Raw genomic sequence first — 27,964 nt, 5'->3', positions numbered from 1 at the left:
CACCCTTTTATTATTCTTTTAAGACTTTGAGGAGAAGGGCTAAACTCTAGGCTAATTTCCCTTCAACATTATATAGAGCATAGGGAAGGTGACAGCCAGCATGGCACAGGTGAAGGCTGTACTGTAGATGGAGTGCCTCTTCATTTGGGCTTGCAACCTCCTCTCGGTATTGCACAATTCAAGAACCACCTCTTCCGCCTCTAAAGCCTGGCTCCTCGCTTCTGAGGGAAGGCCAAGTAATCCCCTTTCCTCAGGTACAGACTGAGGTATAACTTTAATGTTCTGTCCTTCACGAACCATCTGCCCTAAGTTTTTTTCCAAATTACTAAGCTGCTCTTGCAAGCTTCCGAGGAATGAGCTGATTTGTTTAGAGTAGACCAGCTGCTCCTGCACAGAAACCAAAAGAGGGTCTATTTTTAGTGAGGTGCTCAATCTGTCTTTAGTCAAGGAAACCCCTTCTCCTTCCTGCGACGTCACCGCGGCAAGTTGCAGGATGTTCTTCAGACTGGCAATGAGGTCACCCAGATCCTGTTGTTGGGAGTGATAGGCAGTGGCTTGATCTCGGATGGCTTCCTGAAGGCTTGCCGGGCCCTTCTGGGCTTCAAAAACTAAGGCTTTTAATTCTTGCAACCTAACTCGGTTGATGTAAGTGGAACCCAAGACCCCAATCACGGCCCCCAACACTGAGCCAATAATGGACCAGTTCTTTGTCTTCTCGGCTCTCGTTCTCTCTTTTTCATGACTTTCCCTCACAGCAGCAGAGAAGAGAGAGAAGGCTTCCCGCTCAGATTCTTCGGCTGTTAGGTAGTTGATCCGATGCCTTTTCTCTTCCTGTAAGAAAGCCAACAGCTCTTATGAAAAGCCATCGCCCCCACCACAAGTCAGCAGTTATGTTAAAAGCCTGAGGAAACAGAATAAAAGAAACCCAATGCATCAGACAAGATGGAATGAAGTCGGCCCCGTTTTACCACTCCCTGCTCACGTGCCTTTTTCAAGTATTTGCTAAGTATTCAATATCAAGTATTTGATAGTTAAAGGTAAAGGTTCCCCCGCACATGCGTGCCAGTCGTTTCCAACTCTAGGGGCCAGTGCTCATCTCCGTTTCAAAGCCGAAGAGCCAGCGCTTGTACGAGGACGTCTCCGTGGTCATGTGGCCGGCATGACTAGACGCCAAAGGCGCACGGAACGCTGTTACCTTCCCACCGTAGTGGTCCCTATTTTTCTACTTGCATTTTTACGTGCTTTCGAACTGCTAGGTTGGCAGAAGCTGGGACGAGCAACAGGCGCTCACTCTGCTACGCGGCACTCGGGATTCGACCTGCCAAACTGCCGACCATCTGATCGACAAGCTCAGCATCTTAACCCACTGAGCCACCGCGTCCCTTATTGATCAGAAGATCAGCAGTTTGGCGGGTCGAATCCGAATGCCGCGTAGCAGAGTGAGCGCCTGTTACTCGTCCCAGCTTCTGCCAACCTATCAGTTCGAAAGCACGTAAAAATGCAAGTAGAAAAATAGGGACCACTCCGGTGGGAAGGTAACAGCGTTCCGTGCGCCTTTGGCGTCTAGTCATGCCGGCCACATGACCACAGAGACGTCCTCGGACAAGCGCTGGCTCTTCGGCTTTGAAACGGAGATGAGCACCGGCCCCTAGAGTTGGAAATGACTAGCACGCATGTGCGGGGGAGCCTTTACCTTTACCTCTATTTGATAGTTGGAAGCAGGAAAGAAATATCTCACTTGCCGGTTTCTGCAGGTCAAGGTACTGAGAAACACACAAGTGGGACCATTTGCTTTTTTATTTTACTTTTTTCCAACCTCTAAGGCATGCTGGTCTGCCTGCAGATTTGCTGTCGGGGGTCATCAGTGTGTGATCTTGGCTTAAAACTTTAAAGTAAATGCATTCTGTGGTTTGACAGATAGTCCTCAAATTACAATTCAGTCTGGAATTTCTGTCACTAAGTGATGGAGTTGAAGAGGGCGGGTCTGAGAGGGTAAACAGGGACGTGAAATGAATCAGGGAAGCTGTGCGAGGATGTGGTGCAAGTTGGGGATGGTGCAAAGGTTGCAAGGAGTTTTAGGGAAGGCGTAGCATGGGTCAGGTAGGATGATGGTGCAGCATAAAAATCGGGGAAGGTATGTAAGGGTGTGAGGGAGGGTGTGAGAGGTGTGGAGAGGGTGAGCAAATGGTGGGCAAGGGGGTGCACGATTGGCAGAGTTCCTCTGTAAGGGAGATGAGCAGTTGAAAAATGTGATAAATGCATAAAAATAAATAAATGGCGAGAGTCAGAGGGGGTGAGAAGACGAGAGAGACGTGGTACTGTTTGCGGGGGGTGCAAGTGGGTTGGGGAAGATGTGCAAGCTGCAATGTGATCAGGTGCATGAGATTGTAAGACAGTACACAAGAGGCACATGGCAGGGGTCAGGGAGGGCACAAGAGAGTGCAAATGACATAATCAGGGTTGGAGGGGGTGCACGAAGTGCAAAAGAGATGCAGTGTGGCTTAGGAGGTGGGGTGTAGATGCATAGGAAATGCGGTGTGGGTAAGGGAGGACATGTGAGGGTGTACCACAGGTCAAGGAGGATCCGTGGGGATGCACCACAGTGGCAGAAGAGCAGAGGTATCGGGTGATTAAGCAGTTGGGGGACACTGACTCCAGTGATCTGCAACATTCCCTGCCGGCTTTCCCATAGACTTTCTGGGGAAGCCAGCAGGGAACTATGCAGATGGCAAATGTGATTGCCGAGCACTGCAACCAGTCATAAGTGCAAAGACCTAGATCATGATTGCATGACCATGGAAGTGATGGGAAGGCTGCAACTGCAAGGACCAGTTGTAATCACGAATGGCAGAGTCCCTCTGTAAGGGAGATGAGCAGTTGAAAAACGTGTTTAATGTTCTGGTTTTGGTGGGGAGAAAAAGAAGTCACTATTGGAGAGACAATAATGTTTATGGCTTTGAAAAAAATGTCCAGAAATGATTGGGAGAAAAGGCAGGACACAAAATCCAATAAATCAATAGGAATCAAATCACGAACTCCTGCCAGAAATGTTCTATACACTGACCAGGTTCACATATTTTCTTAACTAAAGTTTGTTTAAATAAATGACAAGAAGCTACATTCAAACTCTATCCCAGTGGTGGAGAACCTATGGCACGCGTGCCAGAGGTGGCACTCAGAGCCCTCTTTGTGGGCACGCGTGTCATGTCACAGAGATGGCAATTGTTCCTCTTCAACCAGCTGCCTGAGGTCCCACGTGGCCGGATGCATCCCGGCACAGCTGGTTTCCCTCCCCCCCCCCCGTCCCATCCCTCCTGGCCTCGCATGCTCTCCTTTTCCCGGGCATGACCCACTGCACTGCCTCCTCAGCTGTCGGCTAGCTGTCCAGAGTGCGCCGGTTGAGGAGCCGGCAGGCTGTGGCTGCTGACAGACACCGTTGGCCTCCATGTGCTTGCTGGCCTCTGTGGGGGGGTGGGGGGGCTGTCAGGCAGTAGCTGCCCTGGCCCCTACCTCACCTTGCCTTGCCTCGCAGCAATTGGCATACCCACCCTGCCTCACCCCACAGGACGAGCCTCTGGCCAACCACCCCACCTGCCAGAGACCCCCTGGATCTCCCCCAACCCTGCCTGGCCCCCACAGGCATCCCTCCCCACGAGCAACATCGAGGTGAGCACGCCCACTTTGGCCACACCCACCCAGTCCGCCATGACCACCACAGTCACGCCCACCCAGTGGGTCACGTCCCACCTGGCACCCGGCGATAAATAAGTGGGTTTTGGGTTGCAGTTTGGGCATTTGGTCTCTAAAAGGTTCGCCACCACTGCTCTGTCCTAACCTGGAACAGATCATATTGCATGAAGTAGACATAAAACTGATATCGGATTGTAGGATTTATCAAATGTTCTTCGTCAAGAAACATTTGTTTGATGTGCACGCTGTAAAGAATTAAACTGAATCCTTAGCATCCTCACTTCTAAGAACTCTGCCGGAACCCAGGGAGAGATGCTTATAGCTTCTGGCCTTGACGGTATGCCGTCAGTTGGTATAGCAATACTGAGTTAGACTGATCTATTATTTCAGCAGCAAACATCCATCATATGGTCTAGGTAGCAAACGTGAATCTCCCCAACCACATTGCCAAATTCACTTGGTTTTTCAGAATCAGAAGCACCAAAATATACAGAAAAAGATTCATTCATTCATTCATTCATTCAGACAGACAGACAGACAGACAATTTATATGGTGCCCAATTCACTCACGGTACTCCAGGCAGCTTACAGAAATAAAGCCCCAAATACAAAACCCAATAAATTCCTACCCAAACCAACCACTTGATGGGCTCCATATCACCCTGGGGTCCCCAGGCCTACTGGCAAAACCATGGCCTTTCAAAAGAGTACCTAGGTGGGGACCAATGTTATCTCCATGGAGATGGTGTTCCACAGGGAGGGAGCCACCGTCAAGAAGGCCCTTGCCTTCTTCTTGGCCCACTAGATCAGAGTTCCCCAACCTTTCCATCTTTTGGTGGGGGGGAGCGGATGGTTCCGCACAAGTGGCCAGAAAGCCTGAGCACACAGCTCCGTTGCTCGCATAAGTGGGGACGCTTCTGCGGCCTGGTTCCAAATGGCTCACACCCCCATGGTGGGCTGCAGCCTAGGAGTTGGGGACCCCTTAAAAGGAGGAACCCATAACATTCCCTGTCTCCCTGGTTTGGTGGCTTGGGCAGCTGTAACTGGGAAAAGACAGCCCTTCAAATAACCTGGTCCCAAACCATGTAGGGCTTTAAAGGTAATAACCAGCACCTGGAATTGCACTCGGAAGCCAATCAGCAACCAATGTAGCTCTCGCAAGAGAGGGAATGGATACATGTGCAAATTTAGACATTCACAAAATGATGCAGGCCGCTGCATTACATGGTGTTGTATCACTGGTCTATCTATATCACCAGTACTGACTGGCTACAGCTCCTGGCATTAAGATTAGTGAATCAATCTGGGATCTGGGATCCTTAAGCAAGTGTTATAAAGTTTGTCTCTTAAAATAGGCACAGCCGCATACATCGGAAGGATGTTTTTAAACTGGGTGGTAAAGCCCATTTCAGAGCTTTTAACAACTGCACCAATGAACTTTACAGGAGACTCAACATTGATAAAAGAGTTTGGGGGGGGGGTCCAACTGCAACTCTGGAACCTCAGAATTCCATTAGTCAAGCTCGCTCTCTGCAGTTTCACCAAGGGTTGCCTGTCTAATTAACATGGACGAGCACAATCTGCTCTTCCGCATGATTTGTTCAAGAGTAAATTTCAAAAAAACTAATGGGATTTACCTCCTAGTAATTAATAGAATGCAGATTAGAGGCCTACATGGAAAGGGAGATGCCAGATGTTCAAGCTGGCTTTAGTAAAGGCTGAGGAACACAAGACATTATTGCTGAGGCATGCTGGATAATTGGGGTAGACAAAGAATACCCCAAGGAAGACACTTCATGGATTACAGAAAGGCCCTTGATGGTGTTGAACATGTTAAACGGTGGGATATGTTTTTTTAAAAAAATGAGAATCCCAGATCATCTCGCTGACCTTGTGCAAAACCTATAGACAGGTCAGCAAGTCATCGTAAAGACTGAACTTGCATAACAGATCAGGTTCAAATTAACAAAGTTGTATACAGGTAATCCTTAATTTACGACCTCAATTGAGTCCAAAATTTTTGTTGCTAAGCAAGACAGTTGTTAACTGAGATTTGCCTGATTTTATGAGTTTTCTTGCCATAGTTGTTAAGTGAATCACTGCAGTTGTTAAGTCAGTAACATGGTTAAGTGAATTAGGCTTCCCCATTGACTTTGCTTGTCAGAAGGCCGCAAAAGGTGATCACATGACCCTGGGACACTGCAACTGTCATAAATACATGGCGGTTACCAAGCATCCTAATTTTGTCCATGTGACCATGCTGATGCTGCAAGTGTGGAAAAAAAAACAGTCATGGGTCACTTTTTTCAGTGCCATTGTAACTTTGAATGGTCACTAAATAGTTGTAAGTCAAGGATTACCTACCGGCATACTCTCCTTTTATTTACTCAACCTATATCAGGGATATCAAACTGCCGGCCCACGGGCCGGATGCGTAATCTGGAAGCCACACCCACACCATTGCCGGCAATGGCAAAACCAGAGCCTTGGTGGAGCAGTGGGCTAATGCCTCCTTAAGTAACACCAGCTGCCTGCAATTAGTGCAGGTTCGAGTCCCACCAGGCTCAAGGTTGACTCAGCCTTCCATCCTTCCGAGGTAGGTAAAATGAGGACCCAGATTGTTGGGGGCAATTAAGTTGACTTTGTAATAATGCCGCTTGGGAGGGGGGCGAAAGCCCTAATAAGCAGGCATATACATAGAATGAAGGCTACTGCTAAGCTTGTAAGCCGCCCTGAGTCTTCGGAGAAGGGCGGGATATAAATGGAATTAAAATAAATAAAATAAAACAGTCCCAATACGTCTCGCGACGTCACGTGACATCGCGAGTTTGACATGTCTGACCTATATGGAAAATATATATTAAGAAAAGTTGAATTGAAGATGGTCAGTGTTAAATATTAGGTTCTTGCAGGCATTAAGCGAGACTAAGGGTTCAACAAGTTTATTTAACTTGGAACAGGAACAGAAGCAAGCTAATAACTGCCGCGTAGCTATTTATACGGTTGGCCTCTTGGCGGCAACCAATAGATTTGAAGGAGCAGTTCCCCGCCCCAAACCTTCTAACTGCCGGGATACAGCAAGTCTAGCTCAGCCCAGCAACCGTTACCAAACGCACAAAGTAGATCAGCCATTAAACAAACAGTTAACATAAAGCAAGTGCATAACACATACAGAGGCAATACCTTACAGTCACAGTTTCAAAACTGAAGGTAACACATAAATAACCTGGACAACACTGATAATTCTAACCTGATAGTTGAAAATGCAAATGATCCACAAGCTCTAGTAGTAATAAACAAGGAGCATGGTGAAAAAAAATGAATGAAATCAAATGTAAAGACCAAATTAATGACAGTCGGTGTAGCAACCAGCCTTTGAACTGACAGTTACGATACTGAAGTGTGGGAAGGCTCTGGATTAACTATCAGCGGTAAAAGAACCAACAGTCAAAAATATGCCACAGACTAGTGCTTGGTAGAGTAGCCGTGAAGATCTTGCAAAAGATATTAAAAATCCTGGGATGTGTCTATACCAGGGGTAGGCAACCTTGGCTCTTTTATGACTCGTGGACTTCAACTCCCAGAATTCCTGAGCCAGCTGACTCAGGAATTGTGGAAGTTGAAGTCCACGAGTCATAAAAGAGCCGAGGTTGCCTACCCCTGGTCTATACCTACGGTTGGAATGGTGCAGAGAGTGGCTTTCCTCTGAAAGTCTTAGAAGTGAAAGTTGGAAGTTAGAGAGAAAGAACAGCAATGTTTTTGAACTTTGGTATTGGAGAAGATTCTCCAGAATCTCATGTACAATTAAGAAAATACACAAATGGACCATTGAACAAATGAAGCCAGAGTGTCTCTCAAGGTACAAATAACCAGGTTCAAATTATCATACTTGCTGCACATTAGGCAAAGACCTCACCCTCTGGAGGAGTCTACCATGCTAGGAAAGATGGAAGGAAAAAGAAGGGGATGACTATGAGCAAACAAATGGACTCTGTTATAGATGTGATGGGTACACCATTGGAAGGCCTCAAGAACCTGATTGAGGACAGATCAACCTGTCCTGCAGAAAGTCTACCTACGTGGCCATGAAGGGTCAACACTGACTCCACGGCACATAAACAATCATTCAATTAACAGAAGATCAGGCTAGCAAACGCTCCTAGTCGTAACAGCCAAGTGGACTACTGGTGGGAATGCTCTTCATTCTACTTGCTTTGAAGATGAGAGGGTGAAGACTATGTCCTCAATACGTATTTGTGGGCTTCCCAGGACACATGATTGGTCCTTATGGGAAGGAAACACTGAACAAAAAGCACTTTGCTTGGATCTAGTTGGGTTTTCTTACACTCTGATTAAGCTCACTGCTGCAGCCTTATTCAGACAGGATGACCAGCTAGACACATTCCAGATATCACTCTGAAGGAAAATTGATTCCACTGTATGATAATTACCATCAGCTTATTTTACATAAAGCTTTTATTACAAATAACCTCCACCTCATTCCTGCCCCTGAAACAAGATGAAATCACATTTCCTTTCAGCCTCCAATATTTTAAGTTCTCCTGAATAAGCATATGCCTCCTGAACTTAATGCAGTTTTCATGCTCTCAAGCAGGGGTGTCCAACTTTGGCAACTTTACGTCTTGTGGACTTCAGTTCCCAGAATTCCCCAGCCAGCATGCAAATGCCTCATTGAAGTACCAACGAAGTCCGATTCCAGCAGTGAATTCTGAAGGCAGTCTTAAGGGCACGGATTAATCAGCTTTTGCTTACAGTCGTTAAAGGACGTCATTTATTTTAAAAAATTACAACATAACAGGAAACCTGGAAGTCCATAAAGCTCTCCAATTAAATCTGCTATGTAAAAGAAGCACAAGAGCAGAGGACTGAGGTCAGGAATAAGGTGGTGCTTGGCCTCGTGTGATGACTAAATTTCTCTCATCTTACAAATTTCTATAGTTGCCACTAAAAACAGACCCTTAAATGCATCGTTCTACGCTAAATTTCCTTTCTTGGTCACAGAAGTGTGTAACAAAAAATTATAATATATAAACTAGGTTTTAGATTCCACAGTTTTGTGTGTGTGTTTTAATCTTGTGTATAATCCATGATGAGTCACTGAAGCAGTAGGCGTGAGCTTAAATGGACTCCAGAAGATGGTAGAGGACAGGAAAGGCCTGGAGGAACGTTGTCCATAGGGTCGCGATGGGTCGGACACGACTTCGCAGCTAACAACAACAACAAATAATCCATGATGGTAGTGTTTGCTTTGGGAAAGAGCAGTGATTCTTCGGCTTTATGAGATGCGTTTTCCCTTTGGAAGAGAACGCTTGTGCAAACGCCTCCCTCTGCTTGGCTAGAGAGCCGTGTCAGCCAGACGATAGGAGCAAAGCCCCCGTCCTCCTTTCTCATGACCAGTCTCTCCCACGGGAGCAGAGGAGAGCCCTGTGCTTTTTTTTTTTTTAATGCCTCACGAAGCACATTTTGGAGGGAAGCAAAGGGAAGATGGAAACAGCTTCAGCAATGAATGCAAAGAGCAGGGGGGAAAAAAAACCAGGCTGAAATTCAGTGAGTGCAAAGGCTCCAGTTTACAATGGGATTGTCGGGACCCAACTTTCCCAGACTGTTTGTTGAAGTCGCACGACTGAATCCTGTCGTCAAACGGGCAGTGGGGCAGATCAAAGGGTCTGACCAGTGCAATAGCTAAGCCACGTTCATGATGCGTAGTGCCACCTCAGCCATGGGGGTACCCAATACTGGAGCTCCATTCAAGGAAGTCCATGGGGAAAAAGCAGCTGAAGACAAGAAACTGGGTCTGATACTGGAAGGTGTGAGGGATTGTATCCAGAATGAATGAGCAGATTCATTTAGGAAACCATCTTTTCCCTCCGAGCCTTAGATCCAGCTCTTCCAAGCTCGTCAGTTCATTGCCAGACTGTAATTTTGCAAGGTGATAAAAGAATCTTACATTTATGGGAAATAATCATGCAAACTGCATATAACACCTATAACACATTTTCAGTTATTAAGTCAAATTAAGTTTGTATCTTTGTGCTTTTCAACTTTTGGAACATGGATCCAAATGGAGAGCTAGGACGCTGAGCTTGTCGATCAGAAGGTCGGCAGTTTGGCGGGTCGAATCCCGAGTGCTGCGTAGCAGAGTGAGCGCCTGTTACTCATCCCAGCTTCTGCCAACCTAGCAGTTCGAAAGCATGTAAAAACGCAAGTAGAAAAATAGGGACCACTACGGTGGGAAGGTAACAGCGTTCCGTGCACCTTTGGCGTCTAGTCATGCCGGCCACATGACCACGGAGACGTCCTCGGACAAGCGCTGGCTCTTCGGCTTTGAAACGGAGATGAGCACCGGTCCCTAGAGTCGAAAACGACTAGCACGCATGTGCGGGGGAACCTTTACCTTTATGTTTAAGTAGAACTTAAATCTTACTGTGTCTCACAACACTCATTTACTCCCAGCAAGCATGCTTAGCACTGCAGCTGGAGAAGTGAATGAACTTAGCAATACAGCTGGAGAAACAGAGGAGCCGTGATGGTTTGATCCTGGGCTTCCTTGGAACATCTGGCCAACGGTTACATGGAAGAGGATCCCAGACTAAATAGGAATCCTGCTTAACTGAATGGAGTTCCAAGAAATAATATTAAAGGTAGTCCTCGACTTACAACGATTTCTTTAGTGACCTTTCAAAATTACAACAGGGCTGAAAAAAGTGACACGACCATTTTTCAATTATGACCACTGCAGCATCCCCGTGGTCACATGATCAAACTGGCTCATATTTATGACGGTTGCAGTGTCCCAGGGTCAGGCTGATCACCTTTTGCAACCTTCTGACAAGCAAAGTCAATGGGGAAGTCTAGTTCACTTAACACCCAGGTTACTAACTTAACAACTGCAGTGATTCACTTAACAACTGTGGCAAGGAAAGTAATAAATGGGCCAAAATTCACTTAACAACTGTCAGACTTAGCAACAGAAATTTTGGGTTCAATAGTGGTCGTAAGTCAAAGACTACCTGAATTCCAGCCTGTGAAATTAGTCAATATTCTTCCTGAGATGTATCAAAAAGCACAACCCAGAGCTGCTTTCTGTGAATGAATGAATGAATGAATGAACGAACGAACGAACGAACGAATGAATGAATGATTTTCTTGACCATCAATATAGTGTTTGTATACTGAAACCTGTTGTGTAACCTGACCTGAATAGCAAGTCCTAGCCATCCATCAAGGATGATGTAAAAGAATGTAACCCTGAAATTCTGTGTACATAATAGTAGGAAAAGAAGCTAAGAGAGTTGCATTCTTTTACCCTGTTGAACTGGCAAAACTACTATTATTTTGTTTTCAACTCTTTTGCCTCCCACCCAACCATTTCTGTATCCACAAAATTAAACGTGCATATTTTTGGGAATTGAAGGAATGTCAGACCTTCTTAAAAGTACTTCCAAAAGGAAGTACTTTTTTAAAGATGGCTGGCAGGTTGGCAAACAGCAAGGCATAGGAACCATGGCAAAAAGAAAAACAACTTACTGCTAAAAATATTACAAATAATTAGGAGGAGGAGAGCAGCCAGGAAAACAGCTAGATTGCTAGTTGACAAAAGGTTTGCTAAAAAAAAAAAAAAGAAGGACTGCAGGGAAGTTTTATGGAATTATTGTTTTGGAAAGCTATCCTGGGCCTGGGATGGTTTTCTTGGGGAAAGAATCTGAAGGACTAAGTGAAGCAGAAGTGGCAAGTGATGGAATGCAAGAGCAGATTGACAAAGTGGACTTTGATGTTGTTGTTAGCTGTGAAGTCGTGTCCGACCCATCGCGACCCTATGGACAACGTTCCTCCAGGCCTTCCTGTCCTCTACCATCTTCTGGAGCCCATTTAAGCTCACGCCTACTGCTTCAGTGACTCCATCCAGCCACCTCATTCTCTGTCGTCCCCTTCTTCTCTTGCCCTCAACCTTTCCCAGCATTAGGTTCTTCTCCAGTGAGTCCTTCCTTCTCATTAGGTGGCCAAAGTATTTGAGTTTCAACTTCAGGATCTGGCCTTCTAAAGAGCAGTCAGGGTTGATCTCCTCTAGGACTGACCGGTTTGATCGCCTTGCAGTCCAAGGGACTTGCAGGAGTCTTCTCCAGCACCAGAGTTCAAAGGCCTCAATTCTTTGGCGCTCAGCCTTTTTTATGGTCCAGCTTTCACTGCCATACATTGCAACTGGGAAGACCATAGCCTTGACTATACGCACTTTTGTTGACAGGGTGATGTCTCTGCTTTTTAGTGTGCTGTCTAGATTTGCCATGGCTTTCCTCCCGAGGAGCAAGCGTCTTTTAATTTCTTGACTACAGTCCCCATCTGCAGTGATCTTGGAGCCCAGGAAAATAAAATCTGTCACTACCTCCATTTCTTCCCCATCTATTTGCCAGGAATTGAGAGGGCTGGATGCCATGATCTTGGTTTTCTTAATGTTAAGTTTCAACCCAACTTTTGCACTCTCCTTCTTTACCCGCAACAAGAGGCTCTTTAGTTCTTCTTCACTTTCTGCCATTAGAGTGGTATCATCTGCATATCTTAGGTTGTTGATATTTCTTCCAGCAATCTTAATTCCAACTTTTGATTCATCTAGCCCTGCCTTTCTCATGATGTGCTCTGCATATAAGTTAAATAGTATACAGCCTTGCCGAACTCCTTTCCCAATTTTGAACCTATCAGTGGTTCCGTGTCCAGTTCTCACTGTTGCTTCTTGGCCCACATATAGGTTTCTCAAGAGACAAATAAGATGGTCTGGTACACCCATCTCTTTAAGAACTTGCCACAGTTTGTTATGATCCACACAATCAAAGGCTTTAGCATAGTCAATGAAGCAGAAGTAGATGTTTTTCTGGAACTCTCTAGCTTTCTCCATGATCCAGCGTATGTTGGCAATTTGATCTCTAGTTCCTCTGCCTCTTCGAAATCCTGCCTGTACTTCTGGTAGTTCTCGATCCACATACTGCTGGAGTCTAGCTTGTAGGATTTTAAGCATAACTTTACTAGGATGAGAAATGAGTGCAATGGTAAGATAGTTTGAACATTCTTTGGCACTGCCTTTCTTTGGAATTGGAATGTAAACTGATCTTTTCCAATCCTGTGGCCACTGTTGAGTTTTCCAAATTTGCTGGCAAATTGAGTGTAGCACTTTTACTACATCATCTTTTAAGATTTTGAATAGCTCAGCTGGAATACTGTCACCTCCACTAGCTTTGTTGTTGCTCAGCTTTTCTAAGGCCCACTTCACTTCACATTCTAGGATGTCTGGCTCGAGGTCAGTGACCACCTCATTGTGATTATCAGGGACATTAAGCTCATTCTTGTATAGTTCTTCTGTGTAATTTTGCCACCTCTTCTTAATCTCTTCTGCCTCTGTTAGATCCCTGCCATTTTGGTCCTTTATCATGCCCATTTTTGCATGAAACGTTCCCTTCATCTCTTCAATTTTCTTGAAAAGATCTCTGGTCCTCCCTATTATATTGTTTTCTTCTATTTCTTTGCACTGTTCATTTAAGAAGGCATTCTTATCTCTTCTAGCTATTCTCTGGAATTCTGCATTCAATTGGGCGTATCTTTCTTTTTCTCCCTTGCCTTTCGCTTCCCTCCTTTCCTCAGCTATTTGCAAAGCTTCCTCAGACACCCATTTTGCTTTCTTGCATTTCTTTTTCTTTGGGATGGTTTTGGTTGCTACCTGTTGTACAGTGTTGCGAACCTCTGCCCATAGATCTTCAGGCACTCTGTCTATCAGATCTTTGATAGAACCCATTAAAGAATTCTTGGGAGTGTTTTAAAATACTCCATCAAGAAAAAATAGCAATAGCAAAAGCACGTGGACTTATATACCGCTTCACAGTGCTTTACAGCCCTCTCTAAATGGTTTACAGCAGGGGTGTCAAACTCAATTTCATTGAGGGCTACATCAGCATTGCGGTTGCCCTCAGGGGGGCGGGTGGGTGTGGCCAGCGTGGGCGTGGCCTACTGGGTGGGCGTGGCTAGAGTGCATACGGCCTACTGGGTGAGCATGGCCAGCTCTACATCATTGGCATCAAGGGTGCCTATGGGGGCCTGGGCAGGAGTGGGACAGATCTGAGGGTCTCTGGCAGAAGGAGGGTCTCTGGGCCAGGGCCAAGGCAGCGGGGGCTGTTCCCTCACTGTTTCCAGGGTGGCTTCGTGGGCCACATGAAACCACTTCGCGGGCCGGATCCGGCCCCCGGGCCTTGTGTTGGACATGTCTGGTTTACAGAGTCAGCATATTGCCCCCAACTATCTGGGTCCTCATTTTACCAATCTCAGAAGGATAGAAGACTTAGTCAACCTTGAGCTGGTCAGGATCGAATGAATCAAACTCCTGGCAGTGAGCAGAATTAGCCTGGAATACTGCATTCTAACCACTGTGCCACCAGGGCTCTAGAAATAGGCAATTCTAATTAAAATTAGCTTTCCCTGAATGCATTGAAAGGTTCTGGACATAATCCTCAGTTTTAAGAAGACAGCCAGATCACTGTTGGCTCATTATTCCAACATCTGAGAGGTGACTGGACTCAATTTTACAAATATTTTTACAACAGTAATAAAGCAAGTCACTGTTGTCATTATGGAAACTAGGTGATCATTAAGGGAATCCATTCTCCCACATGGGTGCATTTTGCTGGAAACCAGCATTTTTTTTTGCAAATCACAGTAACATGACCACACAAACCTTACAACCAGTCTTAAATGTGAGCCAGTAGCCAAGCATCTGAAATGCAATTATGTCACTGTGTGTGTGTGTGTTCAGGAGAATGGGCCAGGTCTTTAAGGGGTCACATGAGAGTCTTAAGCAGGGGTCTTCAAACGTGGCCCTTTTATAACTTGTGGACTTCAACTCCTAGAATTCCTCAGCCAGGCACTCTGGCTGAGGAATTCTGGGAATTGAAGTCCACAAGTCATAAAAGGGCCAAGTTTGAAGACCCCTGGTCTTAAGCCTCTGTAAGGCTTAATATGTCTCTTAAAATTTCTCAGTCCTAATTCTCAATTAAAACAATTTTTTTAAAAAAAACTACTCGGACAAAAAGAGGTGTTAGTGGACTGCATGTGACAGTATTTTAAATCCTGCTCTAGAATCTAGGGAAGGCTGAGTATGTTCTTTCCTTTAAGAACAGTGACAAGCGTTTTGCACAATGCTATTGCGTATTACATGAATTGACGATCTCTCATTTAGTCTGCAGGATCTAAAGCAGGGTTCTCCAAACTTGGCCACTTTAAGACTTGTGGACTTCAACTCCCAGAATTTCCCAGCCAGCCATGTGGCTGAGGAATTCTGGGAGTTGAAGTCCAGGTATCTTAAACTTGCCAAGGTTGGGAAACACTGCCTTAGATAAGCAAAAGCTGTGCTTGCACCTACAAGCAGTAGGAAGCTTTCTGGAGCTTACATTTCACCTATATTTTGGAAACCACTTGTGAGAGTAGAGGAAAACAGCCTCCCAGCTCCTCTAAGCAAGTCACGCAAACATGCACTACTATTGCACTACTTCATATTTTAAGGAAGGCAAGAAGTAGAAAATGAGGTTCAATCCTGCATTGCTTTCCAAGATCAACCAAAATTAAATGCTGCCACCTACCTGCAGAAGTCTCCTTTTTAATGACTAGTTGCAGGAATTGGGTATGGCTAGTCTAATGAAAAGAAGGACAAGGAGTGACATGATAGCAGTCTTCCAATATCTCAGGGGCTGCCACAAAGAAGAGGGGGTCAACCTATTCTCCAAAGCACCTGAAGGCAGGACAAGAAGCAACGGATGGCAACTCATCAAGGAGAGAAGCAACCTAGAACTAAGGAGAAACTTCCTGACAGTTAGGACCTGCCTCCAGAAGTTGTGGATGCTCCATCACTGGAGGTCTTGAAGAGACTGGATAATCATTTGTCTGAAATGGTATAGGGTTTCCTGCCTGAGCAGGGGTTGGACTAGACTAGAAGACCTCCAAAGTCTCTTCCAACTCTGTTATTTTGTTATACTTCATGGATCCATCCATGGATTTTTTCTTGGCAACAATACTGGGTCTGACCCCACTTACATCTTTCAACCAGGATCAAAGGATCTTTCTACAGGGAGTCCTCGAATTACAACCGTAACAGAGCCTGTACTTAAACAGTTGTCAGTCATGATGGTCGTAAAACAGATTGGTTAGGTGACTGACTCCTCCTCACCCAATTTTATAAACTATTTTGCAGGGGTCATTAAGCAAATGCGGCAGTTGTAAAACGGCCACCGCCGTTGTTAAGTAAACGCCACGGTCGTTAAGTAAACCAATGATTTGCCATGGATATGGTTTAGCCAAAATCCTGAGCACCCAGTTTGGTCACACTACCATGGGGGGGGGGGAGACAAACAGTGTAACTTTAAATTTGGGTTATAACTATTCCCAACACTAAGTGACCAATCATATGCCAAGAACAACTTGTAAACATGATTTATCACTTTGTCGCTTGTATGTACACTGAGAGCTTATGTAGCAGAGACAAATTCCTTGTGGGTCCAATCACACTTGGCCAATAAAGAATTCTAATTAATTAAACTAAGAGCCTTTATAAATTAAGTTTCAGGATTGCACGTTCTCTGTCCAGTACCTTGTAGACTATACTTGTATTTTGGAAAAGAAACCAGGAAAGCTATGTAGCATGTGCCCCAGCTCACATACCTCAACAAGCCTAACCTTTCCTAAGCTGCTTTAAGAAATACCAAATCGAAAGGAAAGTGCAATTATTCAAAACAATCAAGAAAGAAAAATCTCTCTCCCGAGAATAAAGTTAGCAAATCCAATTATCCAAATGGGATTGGTAGCTAGTTGAAAATGCTCTGTGTGTATAAAAGGTCAGCCCATTGTTAGCATTTCCCTGATCAATCAAATGCTTCATTTCTTTCAACAAAACTTCCAGTGCTATAGGATTCGGCTAAGCTCCCTCCTAACTAAAAGAAACAATTCTAAAACTAGTCAATGAAAATATGATAGCTTTTTAATTGGAAATTCTATTTTCACGTTGTAACACGGGTGGGCAACCACGGCAATTTTATGACCTGTGGACTTCCAACTCCCAGAATTCTTGAGCCAGCATGGTATGTTCACGAATTTTGGGAGTTGAAGTCCACGAATTGTAAAGTTGCATAGTAGTTGCCCACCCCGGTTTTAACATAAGTCAACTTGAAGCAGCTCCAAAAGGAGAGGGAATAAAACTCCAAAAATAAATAAAATTCAAAAAAACGGAAATCAGCCTGATTCGTGTGCCTCCAACATCTAGGGGTATTCTTACCTGCAATAATTTGTGCTCCAAAGTTGCCAGTTCCAGATACTGAACGTCCTCACGTGATACTCTGTCTAAACGATCCCGAATTTCTTTCAATTTCAGCTGCTGAGTCTCCCATGTGTCACGGGTTTCTCGTACAATTCCTCGAGCAAACATAAACTGTTTTTCAGCCTGGAAGACATTAGAAAAGGGAAAGTTGATTGTATATTTTATCTGACAGCTTAAACAGGGTCAGATTACCACAATAAAGGTAAAGGTTCCCCCGCACATACGTGCTAGTCGTTTCCGACTCTAGGGGCCGGTGCTCATCTCTGTTTCAAAGCCGAAGAGCCAGCGCTTGTCCGAGGACATCTCCGTAGTCATGTGGCCAGCACGACTAGACGCCAAAGGCGCACGGAACACTGTTACCTCCCCACCGGAGTGGTCCCTATTTTTCTACTTGCATTTTTATGTGCTTTCAAACTGCTAGGTTGGCAGAAGCTGGGACAAGTAACAGGCGCTCACTCTGTTATGCGGCACTCGAGATTCGACCTGCCAAACTGCCAACCTTCAGATCGACAAGCTTAGCGTCCTAACCCACTGAGCCACCACGTCCCTTCAGATTACCACTAGATGGCAACAAAGAGTAACAGTGTTTTGAATCTTTTGGTCCACCTAGTGCAGGCATGTCAAACTGCTGGCCCACGGGCCTGATGCATCGCACTGAAACCACACCCACCCCATTGCCAGCAATGGGGGAAAAGTCCCAATATGACGAGTGACGTCACGAGTTTGACATGCCTAGTGGTTGTGTGGATGTTTGCAGCCCAGATCCACAACCCTGGCCCTAATATCCATCAGAATGTGATGGATTCTAGCTTACTTCAACTAACATATTTTGGCCATGCTCATGTGAATTCTGGCAACGACAATGCCAATTCTTGCAACTGCAAAGCACCAGATAATAGCAGAGATGCTGCATAAAAGAAGGGTCACAAATGATCAGAGAAATACTGTATTTCTAATACAGATAGTCCCCGACCTACAACCTTTCATTTAGTGACCGTTTGAAGTTACAACGGCACCGAAAAAAGTGGTCACAATTGCTCAAGTGATCGAAATTTGGACGTTTGGCAAGTGGCATGTATGGTATATGATGGTTGCAGAGTCCCAGAGTCATGTGATCACCTCGTGCAACCTTTGAGCAAGCAAAGTCAATGGGGATGTCAGGTTCACTTAATAACCAGTGTCACTAATTGAACAATTGCAGTGATTCACTTAACAACTGTGACAAGCAAAGTCTTAAAATGGGCAGAACTCACTTAACCAACCAACCTTGCTTGACAACAGAAATTTTGGGCTCAGTCATTTCATTGTGTCATCCATTATGCATGCCAAAGTCAAGGAGAAGGCTTGGTTGTTACCATTTTAACCTCCTTTCATTATACTGTGAAGGCTGTTCCTTTTGGGAAGACTTTCGGTCAAGTGTTTATCGGACACTTATCAACTGCAACTCACAACCATTCCTTTAGTGCAGGGGTAGGCAACCTTGGCTTTTTTTATGACTCATGGGCTTCAACTCCCAGAATTCCTGAGCCAGCTATGCTGACTCAGGAATTCTGGGAGTTGAAGTCCATGAGTCATAAAAGAGCCAAGGTTGCCTACCCCTGGTTTAGTGACTGTTAGAAGTTACAATGGCACTGAAAAACAGTGACTTATGACCAGATTTCATACTTACATCCACATGGTCAAAATTCAGGCACCTGACAACTGTGTATACGACAATTGCACTGTCCCAGGGTCATGTGATCATCTCAGCTGGCTTTCAACAAGCCAAGTCAAGGGGGGATAGTTTGGTTCACTTAACGATCGCATAAAATCATATAGCAGCAGCAGTGATTCACTTAACCACTGTGGCAAAAAGGTTGTAAAGTGGGGCAAAACTCACTTATCCGCCTCGCTTAACAACAGAAATTTTGGGCTCAGTTGTGGTTGTAAGTCAAGGGCTACCTGTAAGCAGGCATTCCCGCCAAAGACAAAGACATGATGCCCAAATTGACCAGTTATCCCTCCATTACCTCTGTCACTTTCCCCTGGGCTTCTCTGACTTCATTAATGCCAACCAATTCCTCGTATTTCTCCCACCAGCTTTGTGTGGTTGCAGAGATTCGCTGAATGGAGTGTCTACCCAAATCTTTTCCAGCTCCAGAGAGGCGACAAAGAAAAACTTTAGCTGTTTCCATTGCGTTGGCTGCTTCAGACTTTTTGGAGGCTGGAGAGCAGTACATCCTCATGAAAGATAACGAACGGGGACGTTGCATTTTGTGATGCTCTGACAAGTGAACTAGCACTTGGGCACTTTACTGAACCTGCGCACACAAGGCCACCATTGTGAGAAAAAATACCTGGAAGGACACAGAATTGAAGAAAAACAAGAGTACCATGTCAGAAACTCATTAACAAAAAATTAATCCACAAAGGTTTTTAAAAAGCAACCCGCACTGAACTGAGTGTTCGCATTAATCTAGCACTGATGATGTTCCCTAGTTTGGTAATGAAATGTCTGCGAGGCAACCACCCCGCTCAGAGAGCACCAAGGACCCCACACTCAAATGAATCTCTACATCTGGAGCCTCCCATACAATGGCATGACACGTTAATGCATTTGCTACACCCAAATTAACAGAATAACAGAGCTGGAAGAGATCTTAGAGGTCTTCAAGTCCAAACCCCTGCTCAATCACGAGATCCTAGACAAGTGGCCATCCAGTCTCTTTTTAAAAGCCTCCAATGATGAAGCACCCACAACTTCTGAAGGCAAGCCGTTCCACTGGTGAATAGAATAGAATAGAATAGAATAGAATAGAATAGAATAGAATAGAATAGAATAGAGCTGGAAGGGACCTTGGAGGTCTTCTAGTCCAGCCCCCTGCTCAAGCAGGAGAACATATAATTTAATTTAATAATTTGATTTCTATACCGCCCTTCTCCCGAAGGACTCAGGGCGGTGAACAGGGCAATACACAATAAAAATCGAATACAAAAATTAAAAAGCCATTAAACATCATGCCCATAAAATCAATACATATTAAAGTTAAAACTAGTTTTAAAAACCCAACCCCATCCCGTCAGACCAGGCCAGCTTGTTCGAAAAAAAATGTTTTGAGATCGTGCCGGAAGGAGCGAGGGTCGGGGGCCATCCGGAGCTCGACCGGCAAGCGGTTCCAAAGGTCTGGCGCGCCCACAGAGAACGCTCTCCCCCTGGGGGCCACCAATCGGCATTCTTTGATCGGCGGCACCCTGAGGAGGCCCTCTCTGTGGGAGTGCACTGGACGGAGGGAAGTTGACGCCGGCCGCAGGTGTTGCCGTAGGTAATCCGGACCCATGCCATGAAGGGCTTTGTAAGTCATAACTAACACCTTGAACCTCACCCGGAGAGCAACCGGTAGCCAATGCAGCTCGCGGAGCAAAGGTGTAACATGGGAGTATCGGGAGTATTCGTCGCGATCTCAAGACGTTTTTGTTTGTACAAGCCGGCCTAGCCTGATGGGGATTGGTGGGGTTTTTTATTTTTTGCATTCTTATTTTATCCTTGGGGTTTTATAATTATATATTAATTGTTTTAACTTGGGCAATCATTTAATTTCTTTTTAATGTTTGTATTTTGTATTTCACTTTTGCCCTGTGAACCGCCCTGAGTCCTCAGGGAGAAGGGCGGTATAGAAATATTATTAAATTAAATTAAATTAAATTAAACTCCCAAGACAACTCGCGCGGCTGCATTCTGCACCAGTTGGAGTCTCCGGGTGGACCTCAAGGGCAGCCCCATGTAGAGAGCATTACAGTAGTCTAGACGAGAGGTCACGAGCGCATGAGTGACTGTGCGCAAGGCATCCCGGTCTAGATAGGGCCGTTTCAGACAAGTGACTGTCCAGCCTCTTCTTAAAAACCTCCAGTGATGGAGTACCCACGATTTCTGGGGGTAAGCTGTTCCACTGGTTAATTGTCCTCACTGTCAGGAAGCTTCTCCTTTGGTCAGTTGCCAACTATTGTTTCTTGTCCTGCCCTCTGGTGCTTTGGAGAATAATTTGACCCCCTCTTCTTTGCGGCAGCCTCTCAAGTACTGGAACGCTGCTATCATTAATTGTTCTCACTGTAAGGAAATGTCTCCTTATTTTTAGCTTGATGGTTCTTGTTTCATTTCTTTTTTTTTTCTTTACAGAAATGAATGAAGCCAGCTGGCTGGGTGACTTTGGGCCAGTCCCTGTCTCTCAGCCCAATCCACCTCACAGGGTTGTTGTTGTGGGGGAAAACAGGAGGAGGAAGGCGTATGAGGTCCGTTTGCCACCTTGACTTTACTTATCAAGTAATAAAGGCAGGATCAAATGCTAATAAATAAATAAATAAATTTCCACCATTCATTTGTATTGAAGTAGAAGATTTATGTGGAGAAGATGGAATCCCATCCTTATTAAGTCTCTTGGATGGGTGGGATACTTCCAGCCATGGGCACATAAACTGTAAAAAATGGGGAGGGAAGCTTTCCTGATAAGTAAAAACTACAATGCCACATTCTCCATATTTTCCATTTCCAGCTCCTACCCTATATTCAATCCCCCTCTGTTGGGTGGAGAAATTCAACTTCTTCCTTCTTGTGCCATATCCGTTGTCGGATGTTGGCGATCATATTGGGGATCCTGTTTTTGTCAGCAGCTGCACGAAAAAGTGCTGCTGAGTTTTGTCCAGACCAGTCCTTTAGATTTTGAATCCATGATGTTCTTCTTCTGTCTGGGCCTTGTTTGCCTTCAATCTTTCCCTGAGGGATTAAATGGAGTATGCCGTATTTTTCTGGGTGTTGAATCACATGTCCGAAATATTCTAACTTTCGTTTTTTAATTGTTTCCCTTGGCTTTCCCAGGCGGCTTATCACCTCATTTCTGATCTTGTCAACCCAGCTTATACGTAACAGCCACCTGTAAATCCACATTTCAAATGCTTCTAGTCTCCTCAGGTGGCCTTCTGGCAGAGACCAACTCTCTACTCCATAGAGCAGGATAGGAAAAATATAACATCTGACAAGCCTGATTTTCAATCTTAGGCTTATGTTGTGACTGCAGAAGATCTTTTTCATTTTGAAGAATGCTGTTCGAGCTTTCTCTATCCTTGTCTTTACTTCAGTGGTCACGTCCCAGCTTTCATGTAAATTAGAACCGAGGTGCCGTGATCCTTCCAACTTTTTCTAATGGTATTCCTTCCAAATTTATTGATGGTAAATTAACGGGCTGTTTGCTGACGACCATGATCTTGGTTTTTGAGGTGTTAAGCTTCAAGCCATATTTTTCAGATATTTCTGTGACTCTGTTGGTGAAGAACTGAAATTCAACACGTACATATTTTATCTGGATGAGAAATAGGAAGAAACACTGAAAACCCTTCGTTTTCTTAATTTAAAAGGTATCCAATAGAGGGCTAATTGGTTGATCTATAGACAGTTCCATATAAGCTGTGTTCAGAATCTCTTTTTTCATGCAATAAATAAATTCCGTTTCTATTTACCTTGCAGATTTATATAGTTTGCAAATTTAGCAAAAAAACACCCCTCAAACTTGCAAAAAGTTATATTTTGGGAAGCAATTCTGATGTAGGCCTTTATATATATGTACCCATCCCAGTATTTTCCTTGATAAGATAACCTTTATTGTCATTTTTTTACTGTGGGCACAATGGCAGACATCAAAAATGAAATTTAGTTGCCCGCTCTCAAAGTGAAACACATACATGACACACATCTAAACATACTATATACAACATATGTATAGACCCACATTCCTATATATACATAGCAAATAAACATTAAATACTGTCCATCTTTAAATATTCAGGTTTGGGGGGGCTTACTTCTCACTTATACAATGCATTTTTGTGCGCACATTCTCTTCTTGTGCACATTGATATGTACATTTTTTGAAGTATACCCCTAGTTTTTAAAAGTGTGGAAAACTGAAAGTTTGGAGAAGGAGATGGCTATAAAGTTACTTCTAAATAAGATGGGTCTTGGACCTTGAAGAATGTGAACCAGTTGCTAATTTTCCATTTTGAAGCAAGGATCCCGTGTGTGTGTGTGTGTGTGTGTGTGTGTGTGTGTGTGTGTGTGTGCGCGCGCGCATGTGCTTAATAGAGATTCAGTGCTAGGCAATTCTTGGAGTTTTTATTTAAGACTCTTTCTAATATGGTCACTAGAATATTGCAAGCAGTTAAATCTCTGAGTGGTTTTTGACCATGAGACTGATTTCAGATTAGCTGCCTAGAGGGGAAATAGGGATTGCAGGATACAATTATCCACTGGTTCCATTCCACTTTGCTGACTAATTCCAGATGGTGCAAGCAATCATTGTTTCAGATTACTTTATTTTGCTATGGACTTTTAAAGACTTTATTTGCTCCTCATGCTTTTTAATCTCTAAATGAAGCCACCATTGAAGGGTGATTACTGCAAGAGAAAAAAAATATGAAAATGAAATATATTTTGTAATGTGCATAATGAAAAAACCTTGTAAACAAAGCAATGAAAGAGAGTAACAGATGTATAAAAGAGGCTAGGGAAAATGTAGAGCAATTCTGATAAAACATTTTTTAAAATGCTATGGAAGTGAATGGATAAAACAAGGAGCCTCCAGAAAAATGATTGAAAATTAAAATAAGAATCATGAGAAGATTTGGGACAAAAATAAAGTGAGAGGATGAGGGAAGATTTGCATAGAAGTGATAGTTATATTGAAATAGATGAATATCCCTTTTCTGTACCTTGTATAATGTTGTTATCCTGAAACCTGTCCCTAAAGAAGTTACAGATATTAGGTATGGATGTATACAGAAAATCAGTCGTAAAAATTACTCCAGACTTTTGCAGTTAAAGTCATCAACGCTGATCATCCAGGTCTGTCTACCATCTTGTGATGTACTTATCAAAACACAAACTGTTCTACTTTAGCTCATATAAGCTGAGACAAAGAGATAAACACATTTTCTTACCCACAGTAGCTTTTAAAAAAAAATACTTCTCTGCACAGCTTCACGTTGTGCATTAGTTATGCAGGTTCCTGGACAAGGCGGTCCTGCTCACAGGTACTCATGCCCAAATGACCTCACGATTGGATTACTACCATATAATTGTACTCTGCATGGGGCTGCCCTTGAAGTCTATTCAAGAGCTTCACCTGATACAAAGTACGGTAGCTTGAGCAGTTACACGTGTCTCTAGAGTGGCACACTTTACACCTCTGCTCTGCAAGCTGCATTGGTTGCCACTTTGCTTCTGGGACCAATTCAAGGTGCTGCTTTGGACCTTTAGAGCCCTACATAATATGACATGGGACCAGGTTATTTGAGGGTCTGCCTCCACCCGAGGCAGTGCCAATGGCCCAGTGATTAAGACTCTGAAAAACTGACGGCCCAAGTTCAAGACCCAAGGACCACGTGATGGGATGAGCTCTCATTGTCGTCCCAGCTCCTGCCAACCTAGCAGTTCAAAAGCATGCAACTGCGAGTAGATAAATAGGTACCCCTTTGGTGGGAAGGTAACAGCACTCCATGACATTATGCTGGCCACATGACCAAGGAAAGAACTTCAGACAGCACAGGCTCAATGGCATTGAAACGGAGATGAGCACCACCCCTACAGTCAGCTACAACTAGCAGAGAAAAATCCACAGAGACTCCTTTACTTTTATCTAAAGTAAAGGTAAAGGTAAAGGTTCCCCCGCACATGCGTGCTAGTCGTTTCCGACTCTAGGGGCCGGTGCTCATCTCCATTTCAAAGCTGAAGAGCCAGCGCTTGTCCAAGGACGTCTCCGTGGTCATGTGGCTGGCATGACACCAAAGGCGCACTGAACGCTGTTATCTTCCCACCGTAGTGGTCCCTATTTTTCTACTTGCATTTTTACGTGCTTTCGAACTGCTAGGTTGGCAGAAGCTGGGACGAGTAACAGGCGCTCACTCTGCTACGCGGCACTCGGGATTCAACCCGCCAAACTGCCGACCTTCTGACTGACCTACTTTTATCTACCTAGAGCTAATTACATCTGCCTGTGTCAGGCACAAAGAACCAAAAACGAGAGGAAGAGCTGATCTCAGTAGTATATTTATTTCTGCTCACTTACAGACAGGAATCTCACCAGACTAAAGCATGCACTGCATAACTACATATATAAACACTGTGAAGTTTTAGGAAGAATCTCCCTTCAGTGACTCAAAGCTAATTAGGTGTTTCCCTTCTTCCCTCAACTCAGTGCCAGATTCCACCACTGAGGCTGACAGAAGGTGTAGCCTGTGGGTCCAGTTCATCAAGCAGTTATATCTGGCAAGACACAGGAAATGGGCCTTTGGTCTTGTGGTTCTTGCCCTGTAGAACATTATTTCCCCATAAGGTGAGACTGGCCCCGTCTCTGACATCTTTCCAGAAGTCCCTTAAAACATGGTAGTGACATCAGGCTTCCCAAAGAAGAGGTGAATTAGTGACATGGCTCAGTGGTGGGATTCAAATAGGTGAACAACCGGTTTTCTGTGTGGATCCTGCTTCCAGAAATCCATTCTAGGCCTGGGCAACAAAAAAAATTAGCTACCGGTTCTGCCGAACTGGTGCAAACCGGCTGAATCCCACCACTGAGATGGCTATATTGCCTATAATAATAACTTTCTCAGCTAGTCTGCTACTCGTCATTCTGATTGGAGCTCTTCCTAATTGTTAGTTTTTATGATGTAGTTATATTGCATGCAATCCAGAGTCTAGTTCTATGAGATGGGTGGCTACATGATAGGAGGCAGAAACATAATGTAGAAATAGCACTGTAAGCTGCATATGTATCCAACATGAATGTACGTGAAGTCTACATATGTTAAAGTTGCAAGCTTGGAAAATAGTGCTTTAAAATGTATGATCAAATACATATAAATGAAACTGGTGTTTTATGCCAACCTTGCTATATTGTTCATCAGAAAGGAAATGACAGCAAGTAAAATGAATATGCTGTAATGAATACTACCAAAAATGCTTTATATGAGCAATGAGCTACCCATAAGGCAGCCACCCACAGAATATGACCTATTTCTCACAGTCCCCAGATTTTAAGACGCATATCAACTCTTTCATTCTAATGCCCAGATTTACACCTTAGAAACACTGCTATCTCTTATAGCAGGGATCTTCAAACTTGGCCCTTTTATGACTTGTGGACTTCAACTCCCAGACTGGCTGAGGAATTCTGGGAGTTGAAGTCCACAAGTCATAAAAGGGCCAAATTTGAAGACCCCTGTCTTATAGCTTTATTTTATTTAAATGTACAAGTCACAGCTATGGCATAAAGCAATTTCCTCAAGCTAATCTCAGGATACCAGTTATGGTGTCCCCAGGCCAAAGAGCTCAGATTCTATAATTGAGAATCACTAGATGTAGGAATTTAGGAACTTCCCTGAGTCCAAAAGTATGGCAACAAAATTGTTGACTGAGTTGTAAAATAATTTTTAGTGCAAAAAAAAAACAAACTCCTATGATTTCTTCTTGTTTCTGGACAACCTTCAAAATCCTGGTTGCAGTCCATCTTTCCCAAAATCAGCACCATACTGTTAAAATTCTCACTCATCCCTGCCCGGAGAGCCAACAGATATGTTCCCTTTTGCAATTCAACATTTTCCAAAGCACTATAGACCACAATGTTTCTCAACCTTAGCAACTTGAAGATGTGTGGACTTCAACTCCCAGAATTCTCTGGCTGGCTTGGGAATTCGGGGAGTTGCAAGTCCACACATTTTCAAGTAGCCAAGGTTGAGAAACACTGCAGGGGTAGGCAACCTTGGCTCTTTTATGACTCGTGGATTTCAACTCCCAGAATTCCTGAGCCAGACATGCTGGCTCAGGAATTCTGGGAGTTGAAGTCTACGAGTCATAAAAGAGCCAAGGTTGCCTACCACACAGGCATTGAGGAAAACTCTGTTAATCTCCGTATGAAAATCCTTTCATACTCCTATTAAGAACATCTTCAGACGTGTTTCGCAGATAATCCTGTTGGTTTTTAAATATAACTTCTAATTTACCACCTTTTGTTTTTAATCACTGTCACTGTTGTTTCAACTATTCTGGAAAAGAATCTGATGTTTGAATTCTACAATACAATTTTAGTGTTGTAACCGCTTCCTGCTTTTTAATAATTTTTGTTCGGGTGGCACTTGGGAAACTTGCAAACGAACATATAGATTCCTGCACACGCACCCTTTAAGGGAAGTGGAAATCAAAATGGCAATTTCAGGGGAATTAAGCCTCCTTGGCTGATCCACTGGATCTCCAAAATTAGAGCTGCACTAATGCAGGAACTTATTTCTTCCATCTCCCCCATCCCTTGGCTGCTTTGTTGCCCTCCATTCCCTAAAGCCTTCCCACGTGCACGTTTCCCAGAATCGCAGCAACCCCGAAACCTACTTCTCTCTGCTCCGAAGGAACCCCTTCATTCATTCATTCGCTCACTGACTACGATGTTTCCCCCTCTTAGTCCGCTGCACGCTTCCTTCCTCGAGTTCACATGCCGCCGAGCCGGAAGCGGACAAAAGTGGCGGCGGAAACAATGCAGGGCTCTCTGTGAACGTAGGGAAACGCACACAGATAATTTAGGACTGAAAGCAAAACTCTTCAATAGCCACGGACGTTTTCTAGGACAGTGGGGTGGTGTCATTCTAACTTTAGTAAATCTACGGAGGAAAACTTTAGTAAATCTACGGAGGAGACGAAAACTCTCCCGCGTTAGATTACGGTGAACCTTTCATTCAATCGGGGGGGCGGGGGCGGGGGGGCGCTTCTCATAAAAGCTTTAAAAAAACTACTGAAGAGCTATCCTTAATTGGTCATTTCCACTAGTCTGATGGTCCACAGTAATTTATATATTTGTATATCATTTTTATAGTATATTTTATTTTTTAAATATAATTTATACACCC

The 27,964-nt window shown here is 44.2% G+C and overlaps 1 protein-coding gene across 2 annotated transcripts; it reads right to left on the bottom strand.

Moving 5' to 3' along the window:
* Positions 1 to 10: 10 nt before the first annotated feature.
* Positions 11 to 27,563, bottom strand: CCDC51 (coiled-coil domain containing 51). Of its 2 annotated transcripts, none has more exons than XM_083351551.1 (4): positions 27,453 to 27,563; positions 19,060 to 19,386; positions 17,009 to 17,173; positions 11 to 831 (listed from the first exon to the last, which is right to left on the bottom strand). In XM_083351551.1, exons 2-4 carry the CDS (start codon positions 19,300 to 19,302, stop codon positions 52 to 54), a joined length of 1,188 nt encoding a protein of 395 aa, XP_083207677.1. In that variant the 5' UTR covers positions 19,303 to 19,386; positions 27,453 to 27,563; the 3' UTR covers positions 11 to 51. The 2 variants fall into 2 exon arrangements, with proteins under 2 accessions (XP_083207677.1, XP_083207678.1); XM_083351552.1 differs by having other exon boundaries at positions 27,498 to 27,559.
* Between the last annotated feature and the right edge of the window lie 401 nt (positions 27,564 to 27,964).

The sequence above is a fragment of the Vipera ursinii genome (assembly GCF_947247035.1).
Source record: "Vipera ursinii genome assembly, chromosome: 2".
NCBI lineage: Eukaryota > Metazoa > Chordata > Lepidosauria > Squamata > Viperidae > Vipera > Vipera ursinii.
The sequence above is the reverse complement of the archived record's forward strand: the minus strand, read 5'-3'. Positions and strand labels throughout refer to the sequence as shown.

Excerpts from the sequence above, each read along its gene's own strand:
- CCDC51 (XM_083351551.1), bottom strand. The coding sequence starts at position 19,302 with ATGCAACGTCCCCGTTCGTTATCTTTCATGAGGATGTACTGCTCTCCA. Across the intron at positions 17,174-19,059 it reads CCCAGGGGAAAGTGACAGAG|GCTGAAAAACAGTTTATGTT; the intron begins GTAATGGAGGGA and ends AATGTCTTCCAG. Across the intron at positions 832-17,008 it reads TGGAGCACAAATTATTGCAG|GAAGAGAAAAGGCATCGGAT; the intron begins GTAAGAATACCC and ends GCTTTCTTACAG.